At 44.0% G+C, this 20186-nt stretch overlaps 2 protein-coding genes across 3 annotated transcripts; one reads left to right on the forward strand and one right to left on the reverse strand.

The window, feature by feature from the left end:
- Positions 1-498: 498 nt before the first annotated feature.
- Positions 499-2251, forward strand: LOC121541674 (bublin coiled-coil protein-like). 2 transcript variants are annotated; one of them, XM_041850880.2, is made up of 2 exons: positions 499-895; positions 1118-2251. In XM_041850880.2, exons 1-2 carry the CDS (start codon positions 808-810, stop codon positions 1348-1350), a joined length of 321 nt encoding a protein of 106 aa, XP_041706814.1. In that variant the 5' UTR covers positions 499-807; the 3' UTR covers positions 1351-2251. The 2 variants fall into 2 exon arrangements, with proteins under 2 accessions (XP_041706814.1, XP_041706815.1); XM_041850881.2 differs by having other exon boundaries at positions 506-886.
- Positions 2252-4468: 2217 nt separating this feature from the next.
- Positions 4469-12776, reverse strand: LOC121541673. The gene is made up of 15 exons (XM_041850878.2): positions 12688-12776; positions 11949-12204; positions 9218-9339; positions 8707-8885; positions 8131-8239; positions 7798-7888; positions 7508-7599; positions 7303-7382; positions 7004-7168; positions 6591-6739; positions 6199-6406; positions 5876-5998; positions 5609-5690; positions 5309-5430; positions 4469-5170 (listed from the first exon to the last, which is right to left on the reverse strand). Exons 2-15 carry the CDS (start codon positions 12113-12115, stop codon positions 4682-4684), a joined length of 2178 nt encoding a protein of 725 aa, XP_041706812.1. The 5' UTR covers positions 12116-12204; positions 12688-12776; the 3' UTR covers positions 4469-4681.
- Between the last annotated feature and the right edge of the window lie 7410 nt (positions 12777-20186).

A 20186-nucleotide genomic window follows, 5' to 3' on the forward strand; every position in this document is an offset into this window, starting at 1 on the left:
TTGGAATGAATGATAGAGGGGAATTGCCAAATATAATATACTAATATAAATCACAAGATAAACTACATCACGAAACTGGCCACAAAACTGCCTGATGTGAATGTTTAGATCCTCATATTGTGTTCCAATCTGATACACATGCACAATTAGACGATTTTAACTCATAATTACAAGAACGAATATATTGTAGATGTAGATTTGTTGGAAGTATTTGTAAAGCAATGTTTGGACATTGCGTCAAGGCATCATTTCTGACAGCTTATTTCGGTTTCCACTAGTTACCACAACCACAAAGTCAAAATTGGCTATATCGTAAAAATGTATGAAAACAAACATTTGCTTTTTGGTCTTAATTTAAGGTTAGGGTTAGGCATAAGGTTAACATGGTGGTTAAGGTTAGGTTTAAAATCACTTTTTAAGAAGCTACATATAAATGGGAGGGGTTTATGACTTTATGGCTGTGGTAACTAGTGACGACAGCTTATTTCTCAATGTTGTCATCAGTCAGCTGACAGTGCGTGACAGGATAGAGTTAAACCAAAGACACTAGTCGTTGTTAGCTAGCAGACAAGAAAAATCACATTTGTGCATTACGGTTTAGTCATTTTTACTTTTTCGTTTTTCAGCGGAATTTTCTATTAGAACCCTCTCTTATATGTCAAGTGCTCTGGTGATGAACATAGTAATTTAAGTCAACTACCATCTGTTGTTAAGTTAGCTACTATCTATGGTATGGGCAATGCCTAGCTAGTTAACGCATCCTACCCTAATTCATTTTAGTGTAGTTAATTATACGTAAGCAACAATATGTCTGGACCAAATGGAGATCCTAACATCCCAAGTGACGATGGCATCATTGAGGATGAAGATGAATTCAACGAAGAAGGTAATACTGGTATGTTTCAGATGTCAATGTCATGCACCATCTGGAAGCGTCATCTCTTCAGCTGTGACTAAGGGATACATGGTGTGGGTGTGGGTGTGGGTGGGTGTGGGTGGGTGGGTGTGTGTGTGTTCTCATTCTCTGCTGTCTACATAGGTAAGTCAAAAGGGTGTCTATATTTGTCTGTTAGGACTTGCACATCGTCTCTGTTCTCACATCTCTCTCGTTTGGCAGAGTATGCAGCCATCAACACTATGCTGGATCAGATCAACTCCTGCCTGGATGACCTGGAGGAACGCAACGACTCCCTGAATGGCAAATTACATGAACTGTTGGAGTCTAACCTGCAGGCCAGGCAGGAGTTTAGAGTCCAGCTCAGCACCGCTACAGCCCCAGGAGAGGAGCAACCCTCCCCAGACAAGGATTCTCCAGCCACTGAAGGGGAGAAGGGCGAAGAGGGAGAGTGAGAGGACTGAGCTTGACTACTAGAGATTTTCTCATACAAATCAACAACATTCCTTCCATCTATATGAGCATCTTTCCTCAAGTGTTCCTGTGTGGTGTGTTGACACTTAGATAAGAGGAGTGAATAGGGGTTTGGCCTTTTCTGTCCCTTACATGTAGTGATTATGAACCCCCACCACTGAACTATACAGTTTGAATCCATACTCAGCTGTTGAAATCTTTAGATGGTTCCTGCTAAGTGAAGTAAATGAGCCTAAAGCTGACAGTTCATTCTCTGTGTTTAAGTGATTAGGTTATGCCAACACATATCCACCACCACATACTATGTATACTAATGTTTCAGCTTAGTTACCTGTATACAGTCCTCAATTGATACAATAGTACTTATTTATCTCTGTGCTTGGTATGGGGTGAAAGCATGCGGAATGAGCTCAGCGATTGACATAACTGGTGGTTTGTAGTCATCAATATTTACATATTTGTGGAGCAACTACCTATACAGCAATAATGCAATATTCCAAATCATATGACTTTCATTGGTCAATGTTCTTCTGTGATGTGCAAGAGATTGTAATGTTTTCTATGTTTTGTGCTGTGTTCCACTTTTTCCTATTCAGTTTTTCTTAGCCAGGTATAAATACAGTATATTTAATGTTACCGAGTGTGACATCTTGAGAATTGCTAACTTAAAGCACTAGCTCTCTAAAACATTTCAAACAATGTACAGGTGTGATATATTCAATATGTGAGGCAATAGTCAAATATTTTATTTATAAATTAAAATGACCCCAATACAGAAAACAAACATCCCAAAAAAAATACATTAAACTTCTAGCTGCTAGAAAACAACTATTTTGTTCATCTCAGTTTGTCATTTGTTGAATAAAAATACATTAAGAAACATACAGCTTTGTTTGAAATTTCTCTTAAATGACCACTTTCGTCACGCTCTGGTCCTCTAATATTTCAGTGGGACCGGAACCAGCTGAACTAGAAGACAACTGCGCATGCCTTCATCAAAACCAATATTCATCTGCTCTTCCTCTGCAAGTTAACTAATAAAACAACTGGCCATTCACTTACATTTACATTTAAGTCATTTAGCAGACGCTCTTATCCAGAGCGACTAACTTAAAAGTATAATCAGGGAGAGGGAAAGATTGATTCCTTACATTTTCCTTGAAAGAAGAAAATAAGGTGGCTATTTCTACTTGCTGTGATTGGTGACTTATCTGTGGAGTGTTACATTACTTGATTTAGTATTGTGTAGTTCTGTCTACAACTTAATAAACATGATCCTATATTCAGGTAGAGAAGTATCCTCTCACCAGGAGATCAGTGACAAATGCTTATCCATGTCTTGTGATGGTCCATGAATAGATCTCCATTCTTGTGTATTTTATTATTCTTGTGTTACTTTTCTTTTTATTATTATTATTCTTAACTCTGCATTGTTGGGAAGGGTTTGTAAGTAAGCATTTCACTGTAAAGTCTCCACCCGTTGTATTCGGCGCATGTGACAAATAAAATTTGATTTGAAATCACAAGCTGGTGAATCATACCATTCCTTCTATTGGTGCTCTTCAAAAGCAGAGCTGCTGGTTATCAGTTTCTTTGCTAGTCTGCTACACTCATTGACTATCACTGGGGAAAATACACTTAATTCTCCATGCCTGGGGCCAAGATTGTTTCCTGACCAGTTAGGGCCCTGGGTTTTGACCAGTCATGTCTCATGGTCCTATCGTTCCACTTCATTGGTGTTGATAATAACCTTGATATTATGTTACCCAGTTGAAAGGTGACAACTCTGCCATGCAATTCTTGTACAGACAATTCTACTCAATGAAAATTACTCTACTAGTCAAGTGTACTGGAGCGTACAAGATGTGTGTGAAAAAAAGAATGAAGTAACAACGCAATTGAAAAGGTTGGAAAACAGGCACAAAACTACTAAACTCTTACAGTGTCATGTTTGTGTTGTGATGTGTAAGCTTGTTAATGCAACATTGCAGGACATTTGAAATGATAAATATTAATGGGGTGAAAGGGTTTGGAAATCCACCAATTGTATCAACTGGCCATAGGTAAGCCTAATGCTTCCAACTGTGAGGAAAAATATAAGTGATCACTTAACTTTACATAAAACTGGTTATCTCTGTTGAGAACAAACTATGGCAAAGAGGATCTGTTCTAGGCCAACGTGTTCTCCCTATCTGAGTCACATCTAAAGGAAAGTTTTATGGTCTTAGGACTTGTCTAGTCCAGCAGTTTTACAACATTGTGAGAGTTGCAGTAAGAGCAGCTACATTCGAAGGCTCACTAAAAGCATGCACTGCTTCCTAACATTGCAGAAACACTACTGATCTAAAATTCTTCCAGTCTTGACAAAGCCATATGAGCTTATAGCAGAGCCTTTTGGAGGTTCAAGTGCGACTTAGGAGCAATACCAGTGGGATTTAGGCAGAGTTTCAGCAACCAAGGGGTTAAAGAGCTAAACAAGTCAGTTAGAATGACTTTAGTAATACAGTGACAAGGGGAAACCAGTAGCTCAGGACGTATCTGAGCAAAACAGACAAAGCAGTTAGGACTTTTCCCCTTTGAAACCCCCCTCTATCCTATCCCCTCACCTGCGAACACATCCCAAGACAACTGCAGAACAGTTCAGAGTTTGTGTGAAAAATGTCTTAGACAATAAAATGTCAAAGACAGTAACACTTCAACAAAGCTAGAATCAAATCAAGGTTCATCGTTACTTGACATTCAAACAAAAGTACAGTTTAGTTCCCACCCCCATCACATTTTTTCTTCTTCCAGATAAAAGTCACCTGCTAAAATGCTACATTCTAAGTCTCACTAAAAGCTTGAGCTACCGTTGTTAGCTTTGTGGGAAATGCCTGGACTAAAACAACACCACTCCCTTCATAAACTTGGCTACAATATGTTATTGAGTTAGATAGATTGAACACAACAACGTGTTGTTGAACTACAATTGACCTTTGTTTTCACTTGACCCTTTTAACACTTTATAATAGCAACACACACATCCACAATTTGTTTCCCCATGGTTCTCCTCTTCAATCAGGTTTAACTGAATGCCTGTTAGAAATAGATCTGTATCTAGTTGTGGTTGTGTTATAAAAAAAAAATCAACACCTAAACACCTAGGAACTATTGGTTGGAGGACCACTGGTTTTGCGTTTCCAGGGTGTTCTTTTCTTGGTCTATTGAGTTATACAGAAAAGGAGGTGGGGGACCTTGTCCCAAACTAACCGACCCTGTCCTAGGGTAGCGATTGTACTGGATATCATATTTTTCTTCCACTCTCTCCCTCTCTCAACGTCTCTGTGTTGTCCTCCCAGACCTTCTTTTGGATGCCCCCTTTGCGTTCCCGTCGCCCATCTTCTCGTCTTGGGCAGCTGCCTCCTCTTCCATCTCTCCCGTGACTGGTTCCTCCTCTGTATCTTCTGTGACTGGTCCTAGGTCTGGGGTTGGCTCTTCCTCCTTGTCCTCAGGCACTGCTAGGCTCTGCTGCTCTGGGGTGGCTTGGCCCGGGGTCCCCCTAGTGCTGCTGGTGGTAGTGGTGAGGTCCTGCTGGGATGAAGATGAGGCTGAGGGAGTGTTGTCCTGGGGTTCAGGGCAGGGCTTAGAGGGCCTCAGTGTGGTGGTGGCGATGGTGGGCTGCAGTAACGCAGGGCTGCTGAGGAGCTCTGAAGGCAGGCTGTTTGAACCTGAGATGGTGTGGTTACTATCGCTCTCTGCATCTCCATCTATGGGAGTAGGTTCCAATGTCCCATCCTTCTGGCTACGCAATGCCCTGTACTTCTGTATGGGAGAGAAGGCACAAACATATAGGATTTAAAGGAGATGACTGCAACAGACGAGACAACTGTAGGCAAACCCGTTAATGTTATGTGTGTGGTGTCTTAATTCATATACAAGACATGCGATTATACAACCAACCTTGAGGTTCTCAAAGTGTTTGAGTGACTTGCAGTGCGAGTGGCGGGCTGAGGACTCAAAATGGTAGAAGTGCTGGCAGATTCTACAGAGGAACCCAGCCACGGGGACCACAAAGCTAGAACCTGGGAGATGAGCAGAGAGAGGTACTGTAAGTCAATGAAAATGGAATGGCACATGACAAAATCATAATGTGCAATATACAAATAACATGAACTGATAAATGATTGATTCAGAATGGCTTTTCAAGTCAGTGAGTGGTGTGTTGTGAGACAGTGACCCCTGGAAGAGTGTGTCACTCACCGTACACCGTGTCAGGGTCATACTCCTCATCTTCATCTACGTCCTCTAGTAGAGCCACCTCCATCTGGGTAGGCCAGCCCTCCTGCCACACCAAACACACACATGACCAAATAGATCTAAACCAACAAAATAATGACGACATGAATAACATCTTCAAAATGTCTCCAGTATTGATCCTGTGAAAAAGTGAATGTGTGCATGGGAGAAAGCGCGAGAGCAGGAAAGAAGAGACGTGTGTGACAAAGTGTGTACAAGGAGATGCCTAACCTTTCCATGGGAGCTGCTTTGTTCACCATCTTCCCATTCCTCTTTCTCGTCATCTACAAAACAGCCCTGTTCGTCCATGGCAACCAGTTCAGCCAAGGCCGCTGGCCCCCCCTCCTCCCGAAGCTGTAGTGGGAGGAGCACAGAACAGTGAATAAGAAAGAGGGGGGAGGGAATGGTTGTCAAGTGTTGCGTCCCAAATAGCACCCTAATCCTATTTAGTGCACTATATAAGGAATAGGGCCACATCTGGGACGCGAGAAAGGTAATCAATTTAATGGATTTCCAAGCTGCCGAGGCAGAGATGAGCAGACCGTCAGACACACCTTGTCGACTCTCTGCTTGTGCTCCTGGGACTCCATGTGTTCCAGGAACAGGCATGGGTTCTTGAAGTGACTCTTGCAGACAGTACAGGAGGGGTTGGAGGTGCGGATGGTCAGCTTGTGCTCACTGGTCCTGCGGTGGTCCATGACTGTACTGGTGTAGTGGATTTGGCAGGTGGCACACCAACGCTGCAGGCCGGGACTTTTCTCTCTGTGTTAAACACAGACAGCTCTATGAGGACCATCAGGGTCATATTCATAGACATAAACCGTAGCAAAACATTTTGCAATGGAAAACGAAAAAAGTGTTTATTGGACAAGTTTAGGCAGACCCTTCCTATTTGGGTGAGCTTTTGTCCTTACTTTACTTGTCACCAACTTGCATTAGTACTGACCCATCCCTGAAACAGGAGCTGTCCCTGCGGCCTGCCTGTAGTGACTCCTGGACGTGGGGCATCAGGGTGACCAGACAGGCGTTGGACATGTGTTGGATCTCCATCATCCTCTGCTGGTGGGCCAGGCTGTTCATGTGACTCTGGAAGTCCTAATGAGGAAAAGAGATGGAGCGAAAGGGAGAGAGAGCGATACAGAGAGATGGAAAGAGAGAGATACAGAGAGATGGAAAGAGAGAGATACAGAGAGATGGAAAGAGAGAGATACAGAGAGATGAAGTAGAGTGATTCCTCTGTCTGATACGTCGAGCTGAGAGCTTGCCTTGGACCATCCAAAAGCAAACACATTTCACTTTACACCCTCAGGGTGGGTGGGTGTGTGTGTGTGTGCGTGCGTGCGTATGTGTTTGCGCTACCTGCTGGTTGTGACAGGTGATGGTGCAGATGTAGCAATAGAACTTGTTGGCAGCATCACCCCCCTCCTTGCCCTCTTCCTGCCCCCCTTCCAATACCCCTGGGGCAGCCTTGCCCTCTGCCAAGTCCTTCAGGCCTGGGGTAAATGCTGACACTCCACTCTGGACCTGCTCATACACAGGGAGGGCCCTTAAATCAGGTCATGATATCACTTTATGGGAGCAGAAGTCGGGTGCTATCTGTTTGATCTAGCATTACATTGACAGTTTGGTCTTAAGTAAAGCGCGATGATAAAACTCACCTCGGCTGCTCTGCTCTCCTCTAGTGCCTCTGCAGCCTCTGATCCAGCCGTGCTCCCGCCCTCCTCCAGAATGAAACAGTCTGTTCATGGAAACGAGAGAACAGGTGAGATAAGGGCAGCACTAGTCCCACCAAGCCACATGTGAAAGGCCAGTGCTGTAGCTCGGTGAGAGTAGGAGGCTAGGATGGTATACAAGACCACTCACCTTCAAGCTGGCTGTCATCTTGTGGGCATTGATACACTGCTGCACCTAGGACCCCATCTGTCTCAGGAGGCTGATCCACAGTCTCCTCTGACCTGAGACAGAAAGGAAACGGGAGGGGAGGGACAGAGGGGGAAGGTTACATGTCACTACAAGCTGCTACCCTCCAAGGACTCATCTCAACATATAAGTCTAATCTGAATAGGTACGTAAACAAAACAACTACCCAACTGCTCTATAACTTGAGATATCCTGGATGCATTTTTTTCCCAACTCAAAACAGTGTTACTTACCCCTCTGTCCTCTGCTTCTTCAGTGCTGGCTCCTTGGGCTCAGGTTGCACAGAGGGCTGTGCCTTTCCATCTGGGCCTCCCACTCCTCCACCTGTAGGGAGAGGGAGACACAGGGCTATCTACTGTTCCAACCACATATTGAATGTTTCACACCCACTCAAAAACATACAGAGAAGGAGACATAGGAAAAGAGCAAGCAACCAAAAAACAAACCCTTTTCATACTTCTGAGATTTCACTAGCTCTAAAGAAAAGACGCGAATGAACACCAGGGCTAGCAGGCGTTGCTAGCTGGTGTTGCTATCTTGCGTTGAGTGTTCAGGTACGGTCCTACCTTTGAGAGTCTTGTCATTGGGGAGGGTCCTGCTGGCTGCAGGTTGGTTATCTGTGCTCCCCACGGCTCTCTGCTCCCTCTTTCTATCCGGGTGCCGTGAAGAATAGTCCTACATGGACAGAGTGAGCCATTTGATCAACCAATCAACTGCTCTCTCAGCAAACAACAACAGTTAACATGTGCAACAGGTATAGAGGACTAAGAAATGTAAAAGACATCTTATTATTTGAGCAATTCAGTATAATTATACGCATGTTGCATCATCATGATGATGTGGCCGGTGACACTTTGCTTCTTGAAAGTCCAATATCTTGAAAACTTGACTGCTAACATGCAAAACATTTTGGGACTGTATCAAATGTGGACTAATGGAAAAAAATACCAAAATATAGTTTGAGTGGATTTTCCCTTTAAGCCTCCTCATAGCATTGTCCCAACAGTTTCAAAACAATCAAAGCAATCTTAACAACTCAGAGTAAAACTCAAGTAGAACTTTTAGCTAGTCAAACAGAAACCGCTCAGAGTGGGTGCTCAGTGCCTTGTAGTTATCCATAGTTAAATAGAGGTTGTTATTACGTTGTTGTTGTTGTTGTTGTAGTAGCGGGTGTGGGGGTGGTAGTGTCGGGCAGGGAAGCCCATGTGGGGGTTCTTGATGGACATGCCCATGGGTACAGGCCCCAGGAGAGAGGACCGGGCCCCCGCAGCAAAGAACTGGGTGAACTGCTGCCCACTCGCTGTAAAGCCCCGCATGCTACCTGGAAAGCCAGAGAAAGAAGGAGGGAAGGAGAGAGAGGTAGGAGAAAGTGTGGGAGAGGCAGAGATGGGGGATGAGTATGAGGAGAAAGAGATCTAAATGGTGAAACAAACTGTTTTTCAGCAATAGGGTGGTGCCATAGTTTCTATCAGGTGGCATTAGGAGCTATAAGGAACACCAAATCAATGGGATTGCAATCAAAACAAAGTGTTAACATTGCAGAGACTCATACAGCTTTTGCATGTACACACCAGCTATGTAGATATAAAGATGTAATACCATATTGTCAATCTACTTGTCTATACGTTTGCTGACATTATGAAATGCTCTCACCTTGCATCTGCTGCATCATTAGAGCCCCTTGTAACATTGGGTTGGGGGCGATGATGGTGGCCTGGGTGGCCAGGTTGACCATACGGGGAGGTGGAGGAGCAGGGGCTGGTACGGCCATAGCCCTGGTCATCACAGAGCCACGGAGAGAATGGCCATTACTAAGCAGTATTTATATTTAAATATAATACAGCCACAGAGTTTGGAACAGTTGGCCAGTGTTACTTTCAATACTATTTATACAAAGAAAATGTGGGGTGCGTTCAGCAGGACAGAAAGGTGTGCAACGTTTAATTAAAACAGAAACTATACTGTTCTGAATGACAAGTCAAAGAATGTTGTGATTATGGGGGTGTGCTGCATAAGTTTTGCAAATGGTCACACCCATGATCAGGCCACACCCCACCACACCCACCTAACGGGAGAAAACATACTGGCACAAAGTTTCTAAACCCAGAGGCCCAACATCATGATACTTCCGGGAACGCGTCGTGAAGCAGACCAGACCAGGGTTTGGCAAGTCAATGGGAGAAGTGAAAAATGTGTCCTTAGTTGTTAATTTTCTCTAAATCTAAAGGAAAAACCTAGTGCAGAGTGATTAACCAAAATGTTGGTTATTTTTTGGTTTTTAAACAACTAATTGACAGACATCAGTTCAATTATTTGAATTCCATTTTGTTCTGGGGTTTTTTCTGTCATCGCGATGCACAGTTTATCTAGAGATCAATCAGCGCAAGCCCAAACTGTGCGATGTAATAGCAAGTTGTAGTTTCCAACAGGCCAATATTAGACATAGTTTAGCGCAGAAAACGTGGTAATTATCTACAATGACCATAATCCATTGCCCGCATACTGGTCCGGTCTGTGTGGAGCAGACACGGAGACGGAGAGAAGAATGCGCGATCCAAAGGGATAGAGAGCAGTTGCTTCGCGAGGTATCTCTACCTGAAAATACATGATTAAGTGATTGATAGTTGGCATTCAGCAGTCATAAAAGTCTGCCTTATTTACTTTGAAGAACTACTAAAATAGTGATTTTGTCAGACAGCATAGGCAGCAGCTCTATAGAGATGAGATGACTTGGAATGAAATAACAAAGTCATCAAATAAAACAAATGTAATATACACAACAACTGAAATATTTTATTAAAGTAATGTGAATAAATTATGGTTAATAATTGATAAGCACTAATGGGCAGTCACTACCATCATGGGACATATTTTGAATTGTTTTATTTTGTGTTGTTCAGAATTCAACCCACATAATGCATAGTGTATTTTATTTTTGTATTTAAAATAATCTAACCGAAACTACTTCAAAAAACACTAAATCGCTCAGCACTAGCAAAACCTAGATTCGAGCCAATGTCTTAAGTAGCTGAAACTGTACTACAACCTTGTGAAAGAGACAAACTGACACGTTTTCATTTTCATCAACTTCATATTGAAGGAATAACTGATTTAACGGCCTTCACATGCGTATTTTGGCGCAAGACGACCGTTATACCAGATGAAGTGTTTCTACGCATGAGCTTAGCTAATTTATGTCGCCATGACATCGCCTACAAGCGTGATCTGGGATTTCTATTGGAGAAGCAGTTTCTAGGCCTCTTTATTTAAATTATCTTTGATACCGGGGTGCGTTCAAATTGCTTAAACTTTTGCTACGTAGTGTGACCCTAAAACGGTGGGCACCGTTCTTCAACAGCCTTTGAGGTATGTTTGCTCGTTTGGTGGGTATGTGTGGCGATATGTGGCCTGATCAATATGGGTGTGATCATTTGAAATCGTGCAGCACACCATACAGCAATCGCCCTCTGGGCCACGATAATCACAATGTTTTTCAACTGGTCGTACAGCACAGCTTCCCTTGAATTCAATGTTTCACACAGTTCTGTCATACTGAACGCAATCCTGGGGTACGTTCAGTTCAATTCAACTTTTGCTATGTTGCCTGACGGTTGGTACTGAACACAGGAGGTTGGTGGCACCTTAATTGGGGAGGATGGGCTCGTGGTAATGGCTGGAGCGGAATCTGTGGAATGGTATCAAATACATCAAACATGGTTTCCATGTGTTTGATGCCATTCCATTGGCTCCGTTCCAGACATTATTATGAGCAGTCCTTCCCTCAGCAGCCTCCATTGGTACTGAACAACACGTTTCCCCAAAATGGTGCACACTGTTCTTCAACAGCAGTGTATTCACTAGGAACCAAATAGAACCAAACGAAATGGAGAGGGGCCTATCTGTCCAATATTAACTTATTTTCGTTGCAGCTGTTTGCTATCTATGGTTTAATGATTACAACTCAGCCTTTGAGATACTTCTGCTCCCATTTGGTGGGTGTGGCCTGATCAATATGCGTGTGACCATTTTAAATCGCAAAACTCATGCAGCACACACCAAACACATCTCCCTCTGGGCCACCATAATCACACCGTTCTTCAACTGGTCGTTCAGTAGTGTCGTTTCCGTTTTATTAAACACCGTTCTCTTGTAGAACGGTTTGCAGCGTTTTGGGAAAGCTTGTCTAAAACACAGTTAGGCAACATTGGGAAATGTTGAATGAACTGAACCAGAGGAAGATATAACTAGATCATATTTGACTGAACACACCCCTGGCAAATTTAATACAAGATAAACATAATACTTATTGTCTGATTTTAGCAACTGTTGCTAACAAGTCAGATTTAGGGCCGTATATCCACGACCTCGAGTTCACACTTCTTACCGTCCTCTTTGGTGGTGATGTGGAACATGGTGCGATGGAGGGGGTTGGGGTTGTGGTGGAGGAGGAGGCGGCGGAGGGGGTGGCTGGTGCTGGAACAGCTGCTGAAGCTGCCGCAGATGATGGTGAAACTGTTGCTGTTGTTGTTGGTGGTGGTGTGGGTTAAACATCCCGACGTTATGTGTTCAGTAACTTGTTAGCTACGTTTCCGTGGTTGCTTGCAAAAAAGCCTATCGATGATACCTCCTCGGCTCAGGATCTTGATAAGAGAGAGAAAAAAAGCTTTTGATAATCTGATCTCAATAAACCTTGAATCCAGCTACATATCATGCAGAGTATAACGTTGGCTACATAAGTTAGCTAGCTACGCCTCTCTGGCTATAGAGAACAGGATCAATACAGCTTGTTAGTGTATAAGTTATTTGTGTTTTTCTAGCTAGGATGTTCTTACGTTCCTGCCCATGGTTTCTAGCTAGCTAGTCAGCACTAGCAACGCTACAGTCAGTGTCTACCTTCTCTGGCTAACGTCATAACTAGCTAGCTATCCACCGTATAACGTTTGTAATGTTTAGCTAGCTAGCAATTTAGCCTAGCATTAGCAACAGAGCTAGCTATTTGGTTTACGTTAGCTGCAAGCTTTAGTTCAGTGCCTTTGTTTTATGTAATCTGAATAATAAATGGTAGCTGGCTACATTTTATTTACATGTAATATATATTTTTTAACCATATAACGATAACCTACTTTTTAACAGATAAATCGTTTTAAATTATTTTAGAAGCGCAGGTTTGTAACGGTCTGCAGCCTGTTGAAAGTTATCAGCGATCGTTCTGTTGAGGCTGTGAAGCAGGCAAGATTAACTAAACTCTTCCGGGTCACGGATTTTTGGAATCCTTCAGAATAAGAGTCCCGTCCTGTATACTTTGTAAATTGGGTGAAAATTATGGAATATTGTCACAATTATCAATACATTTTACACTAGTTATCATACAAATAATTATTAAAAGTATTTCTATAAGATATTATGTGATGAAAACATATTTGTTTTAAATCTAAGACTAAATGATAATTACAAAAATGGTGTGGGTAATCCTGTCATTTATTGGACTGTCCACAATTTTCTGTGTAATGTGTTGCAGTAAAAGGGGGATCCGTTCTACTCAGGAGCACTTCTGCTTTCCAGATCCATAGAGTTTACACACCCAGCATGTCACTGCTCATTTTGAGGACTTTGCTAAACAAGTGCTTCTAGTTCATTTCTTAGCAAATTATCTACTTTATAATCACAGTCTTGATTTTCTCATTTGTAATAACAAGGCAGTGGTTTATGGCAAGAATAGGAAAGATCTCATCCTTGAAATAAGATACATTTCAGATGATCAAAGGTTACCTTGAACAGCAATTAGCCCAACAGAGTAGGATTTGTAGCATGTATAATACTTCTTCCAATATTGATCACAGCTTTGCAATCCATGCACAACAGACTAGAAAGGTGGTTATGACAACAGAAAGCAATTTACCGACAAATTTTACTCTGTCCAGCATACATAGCAAGCGCACATATTAATTGTCTAGTTTAATCACATTTTCAGATAAATATAACTTTGTCAGGATATTTGGTACATTAACTGTACTCAAAGATCAAAATCTACAGTAGCCTATACCTTTGAATTAGTTACCTTTAATGGCCGCAAAATGAGTAGGGACACTGCTGGGGGTGTAAACTCTGTGGATTTGGAAAGCAGAAGTGCACCTGAGTAAAATGGACCGCCTTTTACTGCGACAAAGTACAGGAAATTATGTACGGTGCAATATGTATGTCCAATATGAAAAACGTACTGCATTTAACATTTTACTGCATTGGGCTAAATCAGGGTCACACATTTTCTTGGTAGTCTTAAACAAATCTACTTTGAAACAAAAGTATACATACATGGTTATGGACTTTAAAAAAAGAAAACACCTGTACCATTTATATTTGTATTGATTAAGGATCCCCATTAGTTTCTGCCAAGACAGCAGCTACTCTTCCTGGGGTCCTGCAACATTAAGGCAGTTATATACAACTTAAAATATTACATGATATTACATTTCATAACACTTTACACAATACATTTAGTGTGTTCCCTCAGGCCACTACTCCACTATCACATACTTACAATACCATGTCTCTTCACAGTCCCCGCTTTTACAGAAGGTGTATTTGATCTGTTTTTTTTTTAAATCTGATTTTACTGCTTGCATCAGTTACCTGATGTGGAATAGAGTTCAATGTAGCCATGGCTCTATGTAGTACTGTGTGCCTCCCATAGTCTGTTCTTAACTTGGGGATTGTGAAGAGACCTTTGTTAGCATGTCTTGTGGGGTATGCATGGGTGTCTGAGCTGTGTGCTAATAGTTTAAACAGACACCTCGGTGCATTCAGCTTGTCAACACTTCTTACAAAAACAAGTAGTGATGAAGTCAATCTCTCTTCCACTTTGAGCCATAAGAGATTTACATGCATATTATTACTGTTTGCTCTCCGTGTACATTTAAGGGCCAGCCGTGCTGCCCTGTTCTGAGCCAATTGTAATTTTCCGAGGTCTCTCTATGTGGCACCTGACCACACAATTCAACATTAGTCCAGGTGTGACAAAACTAGAGCCTGTAGGACCTGCCATGTTGATAGTGTTGTTAAAATGGCAGAGCAGTGCTTTTTTTTCAATTTTTTCCAAAAGTTTACTAAGGGTTGTTAACAGGCTTATTGGTCCGCTATTTGAGCCAGTAAAGGGGGCTTTACTATTCTTGGATAGCGGAATTACTTTTGCTTCCCTCCAGGACTGAGGGCACACACTTTCTAGTAGGCTCAGATTGAAGATATGGCTAATAGGAATGGCAATATCGTTCGCTATTATCCTCAGTAATTTTCTATCTAAGTTGTCAGACCCCGGTGGCTTGTCATTGTTGATAGACAACAATAATTGTTTCACCTCTTCCACACTCAATTTATGGAATTCAAAATTAAAATGCTTGTCTTTCATAATTTGATCAGTTATACTTGGATGTGTAGTGTCAGCGTTTGTTGCTGGCATGTCATGCCTAAGTTTGCTATTCTTGCCAATGAAAAAATAATTAAAGTAAATGGCAATATCAGTGGGTTTTGTGATGAATGAGCCATCTGATTCAATTAATGATGGAGCTGAGTTTGCCTTTTTGCCCAAAATTTCATTTAAGGTGCTCCAAAGCTTTTTACTATTATTCTTTATGTCATTCATCTTTGATTCATACTATAGTTTCTTCTTCTTTTTATTCAGTTTAGTCAACTGATTTCTCAATTTGCAGTATGTTTGCCAATCACCTGTGCAGCCAGACTTATTTGCCATTCCTTTTGCCTCATCCCTCTCAACCATACAATTTTAAACTGTTTTTACAGTCATTTTGTTAATGGGTGCAAGCTTATTAGTAACTGGAATACGCAATTTCATAAATGTGTCAAGTGCAGCGTCTGGTTGCTCCTCATTACACACCACAGACCATCAAATATTTTTTACATCAACAACATATACAGTCGTGGTCAAAAGTTTTGAGAATGACACAAATATTAATTTTCACAAAGTCTGCTGCCTCAGTTATTATGATGCCAATTTGCATATACTCCAGAATGTTATGAAGAGTGATCAGATGAATTGCAATTAATTGCAAAGTCCCTCTTTGCCATGAAAATGAACTTAATCCCCAAAAAACATTTCCACCGCATTTCAGCCCTGCCACAAAAGGACCAGCTGACATCATGTCAGTGATTCTCTCATTAACACAGGTGAGAGTGTTGACGAGGACAAGGCTGGAGATCACTCTGTCATGCTGATTGAGTTAGAATAACAGACTGGAAGCTTTAAAAGGAGGGTGGTGCTTGAAATCATTGTTCTTCCTCTGTTAACCATGGTTACCTGCAAGGAAACACGTGCCGTCATCATTGCTTTGTACAAAAAGGGCTTCACATGCAAGGATATTGCTGCTAGTAAGATTGCACCTAAATCAACCATTTATCGGATCATCAAGAACATCAAGGAGAGAGGTTCAATTGTTGTGAAGAAGGCTTCAGGGCCCCCAAGAAAGTCCAGCAAGCGCCAGGACCGTCTCCTAAAGTTGATTCAGCTGCGGGATCGGGGCACCACCAGTGCAGAACTTGCTCAGGAATGGCAGCAGGCAGGTGTGAGTGCATCTGCACGCACAGTGAGTCGAATACTTTTGAAGGATGGCCTGGTGTCAAGAAGGGCAGCGAGGAAGCCACTTCTCTCCAAGAAAAACATCAGGGACAGACTGATATTCTGCAAAAGGTACAGGGATTGGACTGCTGAGGACTGGGGTAAAGTAATTTTCTCTGATGAATCCCCTTTCCGATTGTTTGGGGCATCTGGAAAAAATCTTGTTCGGAGAAGACAAGGTGCGCGCTACCATCAGTCCTGTGTCATGCCAACAGTAAAGCATCCTGAGACCATTCATGTGTGGTGTTGCTTCTCAGCCAAGGGAGTGGGCTCACTCACAATTTTGCCTAAGAACACAGCCATGAATAAAGAATGGTACCAACACATCCTCCGAGAGCAACTTCTCCCAACCATCCAATAACAGTTTGGTGATGAACAATGCCTTTTCCAGCATGATGGAACACCTTGCCATAAGGCAAAAGTGATAACTAAGTGGCTCGAGGAACAAAACATCAACATTTTGGGTCCATGGCCAGGAAACTCCCCAGACCTTAATCCCATTGAGAACTTGTGGTCGATCCTCAAGAGGCGGGTGGACAAACAAAAACACACAAATTCTGAGAAACTCCAAGCATTGATTATACAAGAATGGGCTGCCATCAGTCAGGATGTGGCCCAGAAGTTAATTGACAGCATGCCAGGGCGGATTGCAGAGGTCTTGAAAAAGAAGGGTCAACACTGCAAATATTGACTCTTTGCATAAACTTAATGTAATAGTCAGTAAAAGCCTTTGACACTTATGGAATGCTTGTAATTATACTTCAGTATACCATAGTAACTGTCACGCCCTGGCTCTGGGGACTCTTATATGTTGAGCCAGGGTGTGGATTTTCTATGTGTGATTTTCTATGTTGTGTTCTAGTTCGTGTTTTCTATGTTGGCCAGGGTGGTTCCCAATCAGGGGCAGCTGATTCTCGTTGTCTCTGATTGGGCACCATACTTAGGCAGCCTGTTGGCACTAGTTAGTTTGTGGGATCTTGTTCTGTATAGGTTTGTGTTGGTGAACCTTTAGACTTCACGTATCGTTTTGTTGTTAGTGTAAAGTACTCATTAAAAGATGTACGCCTATCACGCTGCGCCTTGGTCCGGTTCCTATAACGATCGTGACAGAAGATCCCACCAAAATAGGACCAAGCAGCGTGTGCAGGAGCAAACGCCGGGTATGGAACAGGAGGTTACTCTGGTAGATGTCCTCCTCGGTTGGGGGAGAATCACAGAGGAGGAGGCCGTCCGCTACCGGAGGGCGATGAGGGAGGATGCCCAGGCAGGAGAGGAGAAGCGGCGCCAACCGGGCCGTCGTCGGACAGGCGAGAGGCAACCCCCAAAAAATTTTTTGGGGGGCACACGGCATGGACGACGGGGATGCTGGAGGCAGCTACAGGACGTATCGGCGGATTAGGAGAGGAGGCCACCAGGTTTGGGGGGCTGGAAGGGAGGTTGGCGGAGCCTAGAGGTAGAGCAGAGCCAACTCCCCATACTCAGGCTAGGCAGCGTGAGACTGGGCAGGTTCCGAGTTATGCGGAGCTGCGTACTGTGCCGCGAGTGGTCTGGCACAATCCTGTACGTCCTGTGCTAGCACCACGCACGTGTCGTGCTAAGGTGGGCATGCAGCCAGGACGGAGTGTGCCGGCTCAACGCTCGTGGCCTCCAGTACCCCTCCTCGGTCCCGGATATCCTGCGCCAGTGCCACGTGCTGTAGTGCCAGTACGAGTGCACAGTCCTGTACGTCCTGTGCTAATGCCTCACACAGAGTGTGTAGAAATAGGCATTCAGCCAGGACGGGTTGTGTCAGCTCTTCGCTCCAGTCCGTCTCGTCAGCCCGGTCCGGCCCGTTCCTGCTCCCCGCACCAAGCCAGGGGTGCGTGTCGCCAGTCCGGCCCGGCCTGTCCCTCGCACCAAGCCAGGGGTGCGCGTTGCCAGCCCGGTCCGGCCTGTTCCTGCTCCCCGCACCAAGCCAGTGGTGCGCGTCGCCAGCCCGGTCCGGCCTGTCCCTGTCCCTCGCACCAAGCCTGTGGTGCGCGTCGCCAGCCCGGTCCGGCCTGTTCCTGCTCCCCGCACCAAGCCAGTGGTGCGCGTCGCCAGCCCGGTCCGGCCTGTTCCTGCCTCTCGCACCAAGCCTGTGGTGCGCGTCGCCAGCCCGGTCCGGCCTGTTCCTGCTCCCCGCACCAAGCCAGTGGTGCGCGTCGTCAGCCCGGTCCGGCCCGTTCCTGCTCCCCCGCACCAAGCCAGTGGTGCGCGTCGCCAGCCCGGTTCGGCCTGTTCCTGCTCCCCGCACCAAGCCAGTGGTGCGCGTCGTCAGCCCGGTTCGGCCTGTTCCTGCTCCCCGCACCAAGCCAGTGGTGCACGTCGTCAGCCCGGTCCGGCCCGTTCCTGCTCCCCGCACCAAGCCAGTGGTGGGCGTCGTCAGCCCGGTCCGGCCCGTTCCTGCTCCCCGCACCAAGCCAGTGGTGCGCGTCGTCAGTCCGGCACGGCCCGTGCCTGTTCCACCGGTGCCTGGTCCGGCACCGGTCAGCTGCTCCACTCCGGAGCAAGAGCAATCCGCTCCACCGGTGTCCAGTCCAGCTCCGGCCAGCGGGGCCAGACCAGGGGCGCTACGGGGGGGTAGCGAGAGAGTGGTGGTCACCGAGGCGGAATGCCCACCCGGCCCCTCTCCTGTTGTGTTTGGTTGGCGCGGTCGCAGTCCGCGCCTTTGGGGGGGGGGTACTGTCACGCCCTGGCTCTGGGGACTCTTATATGTTGAGCCAGGGTGTGGATTTTCTATGTGTGATTTTCTATGTTGTGTTCTAGTTCGTGTTTTCTATGTTGGCCAGGGTGGTTCCCAATCAGGGGCAGCTGATTCTCGTTGTCTCTGATTGGGAACCATACTTAGGCAGCCTGTTGGCACTAGTTAGTTTGTGGGATCTTGTTCTGTATAGGTTTGTGTTGGTGAACCTTTAGACTTCACGTATCGTTTTGTTGTTAGTGTAAAGTACTCATTAAAAGATGTACATCTATCACGCTGTGCCTTGGTCCGGTTCCTATAACAATCGTGACAGTAACATCTGACAAAAATATCTAAAAACACTGAAGCAGCAAACTTTGTGAAGACCAATACTTGTGTCATTCTTAACACGTTTGACCACGACTGTACACTATATTAGGCCCAGCCTTTGGAACTCTGGTTTTCATAGCTATGGTTACTATATTGTGATCACTACATCCGATGGATTTGGATACTGCTGCAAAGGAAATTTCTGCAGCATTAGTAAAGATGTGATCAATACATGTTGATGATTTCATTCCTGTGCTGTTTGTAACTACCCTGGTAGGTTGACTGATAACCTGAACCAGGTTGCAGGCGCTAGTTACAGTGTGAAGCTTTTTCTTGAGTGGGCAGCTTGATGAAAGCCAGTCAATATTTAAATCACCCAGAAAATATACCTCTCTGTTGATATCACATACATCATCAAGCATTTCACATGTTATCCAGATATTGACTGTTAGCACTTGGTGATCTATAGCAGCTTCCCACCAGAATGGGCTTTAGGTGATGCAGATGAACCTGTAGCCATATTACTTCAACAGTATTTAACATGAGATCCTCTCTAAGCTTTACAGGAATGTGGTTCTGAATAAAAACGGCAACACCTCCACCTTTGGCATTTCTGTCATTTCTGTAGATGTTATAACCATGTATTGCAACCACTGTATCATCAAAGGTATTATCTAAGTGAGTTTCAGAGATTGTCAGAATATGAATGTCATTTGTTACTAGCAAATTATTGATTTCATTAAAAACTTGTTTCTTAAGCTACATATATTAACGTGGGCTATTTCAGATATAGAGTTGAAATGTATTCAATTTTGAGTTTGCATCTCAATATTACACTTTATATACAACACAGAAGACTGAAATATAACAAAACCGTTTCACAAAAACACCAGATTTTGTGTGTTAAAAAAACAAACATTTATTAATGATGAAATTATGAAAATAACATTCCACCCATGTAGCCA

This window comes from Coregonus clupeaformis, chromosome 27 (assembly GCF_020615455.1).
Source record: "Coregonus clupeaformis isolate EN_2021a chromosome 27, ASM2061545v1, whole genome shotgun sequence".
In the NCBI taxonomy this organism is placed as follows: Eukaryota; Metazoa; Chordata; class Actinopteri; order Salmoniformes; family Salmonidae; genus Coregonus; species Coregonus clupeaformis.

Excerpts from the sequence above, each read along its gene's own strand:
- LOC121541674 (XM_041850880.2), top strand. The coding sequence starts at position 808 with ATGTCTGGACCAAATGGAGATCCTAACATCCCAAGTGACGATGGCATC. Across the intron at positions 896-1,117 it reads CAACGAAGAAGGTAATACTG|AGTATGCAGCCATCAACACT; the intron begins GTATGTTTCAGA and ends CTCGTTTGGCAG.
- LOC121541673 (XM_041850878.2), bottom strand. The coding sequence starts at position 12,115 with ATGTTTAACCCACACCACCACCAACAACAACAGCAACAGTTTCACCAT. Across the intron at positions 8,886-9,217 it reads AATGATGCAGCAGATGCAAG|GTAGCATGCGGGGCTTTACA; the intron begins GTGAGAGCATTT and ends CTGGCTTTCCAG. Across the intron at positions 5,691-5,875 it reads AAAGCAGCTCCCATGGAAAG|GAGGGCTGGCCTACCCAGAT; the intron begins GTTAGGCATCTC and ends TTGGTGTGGCAG.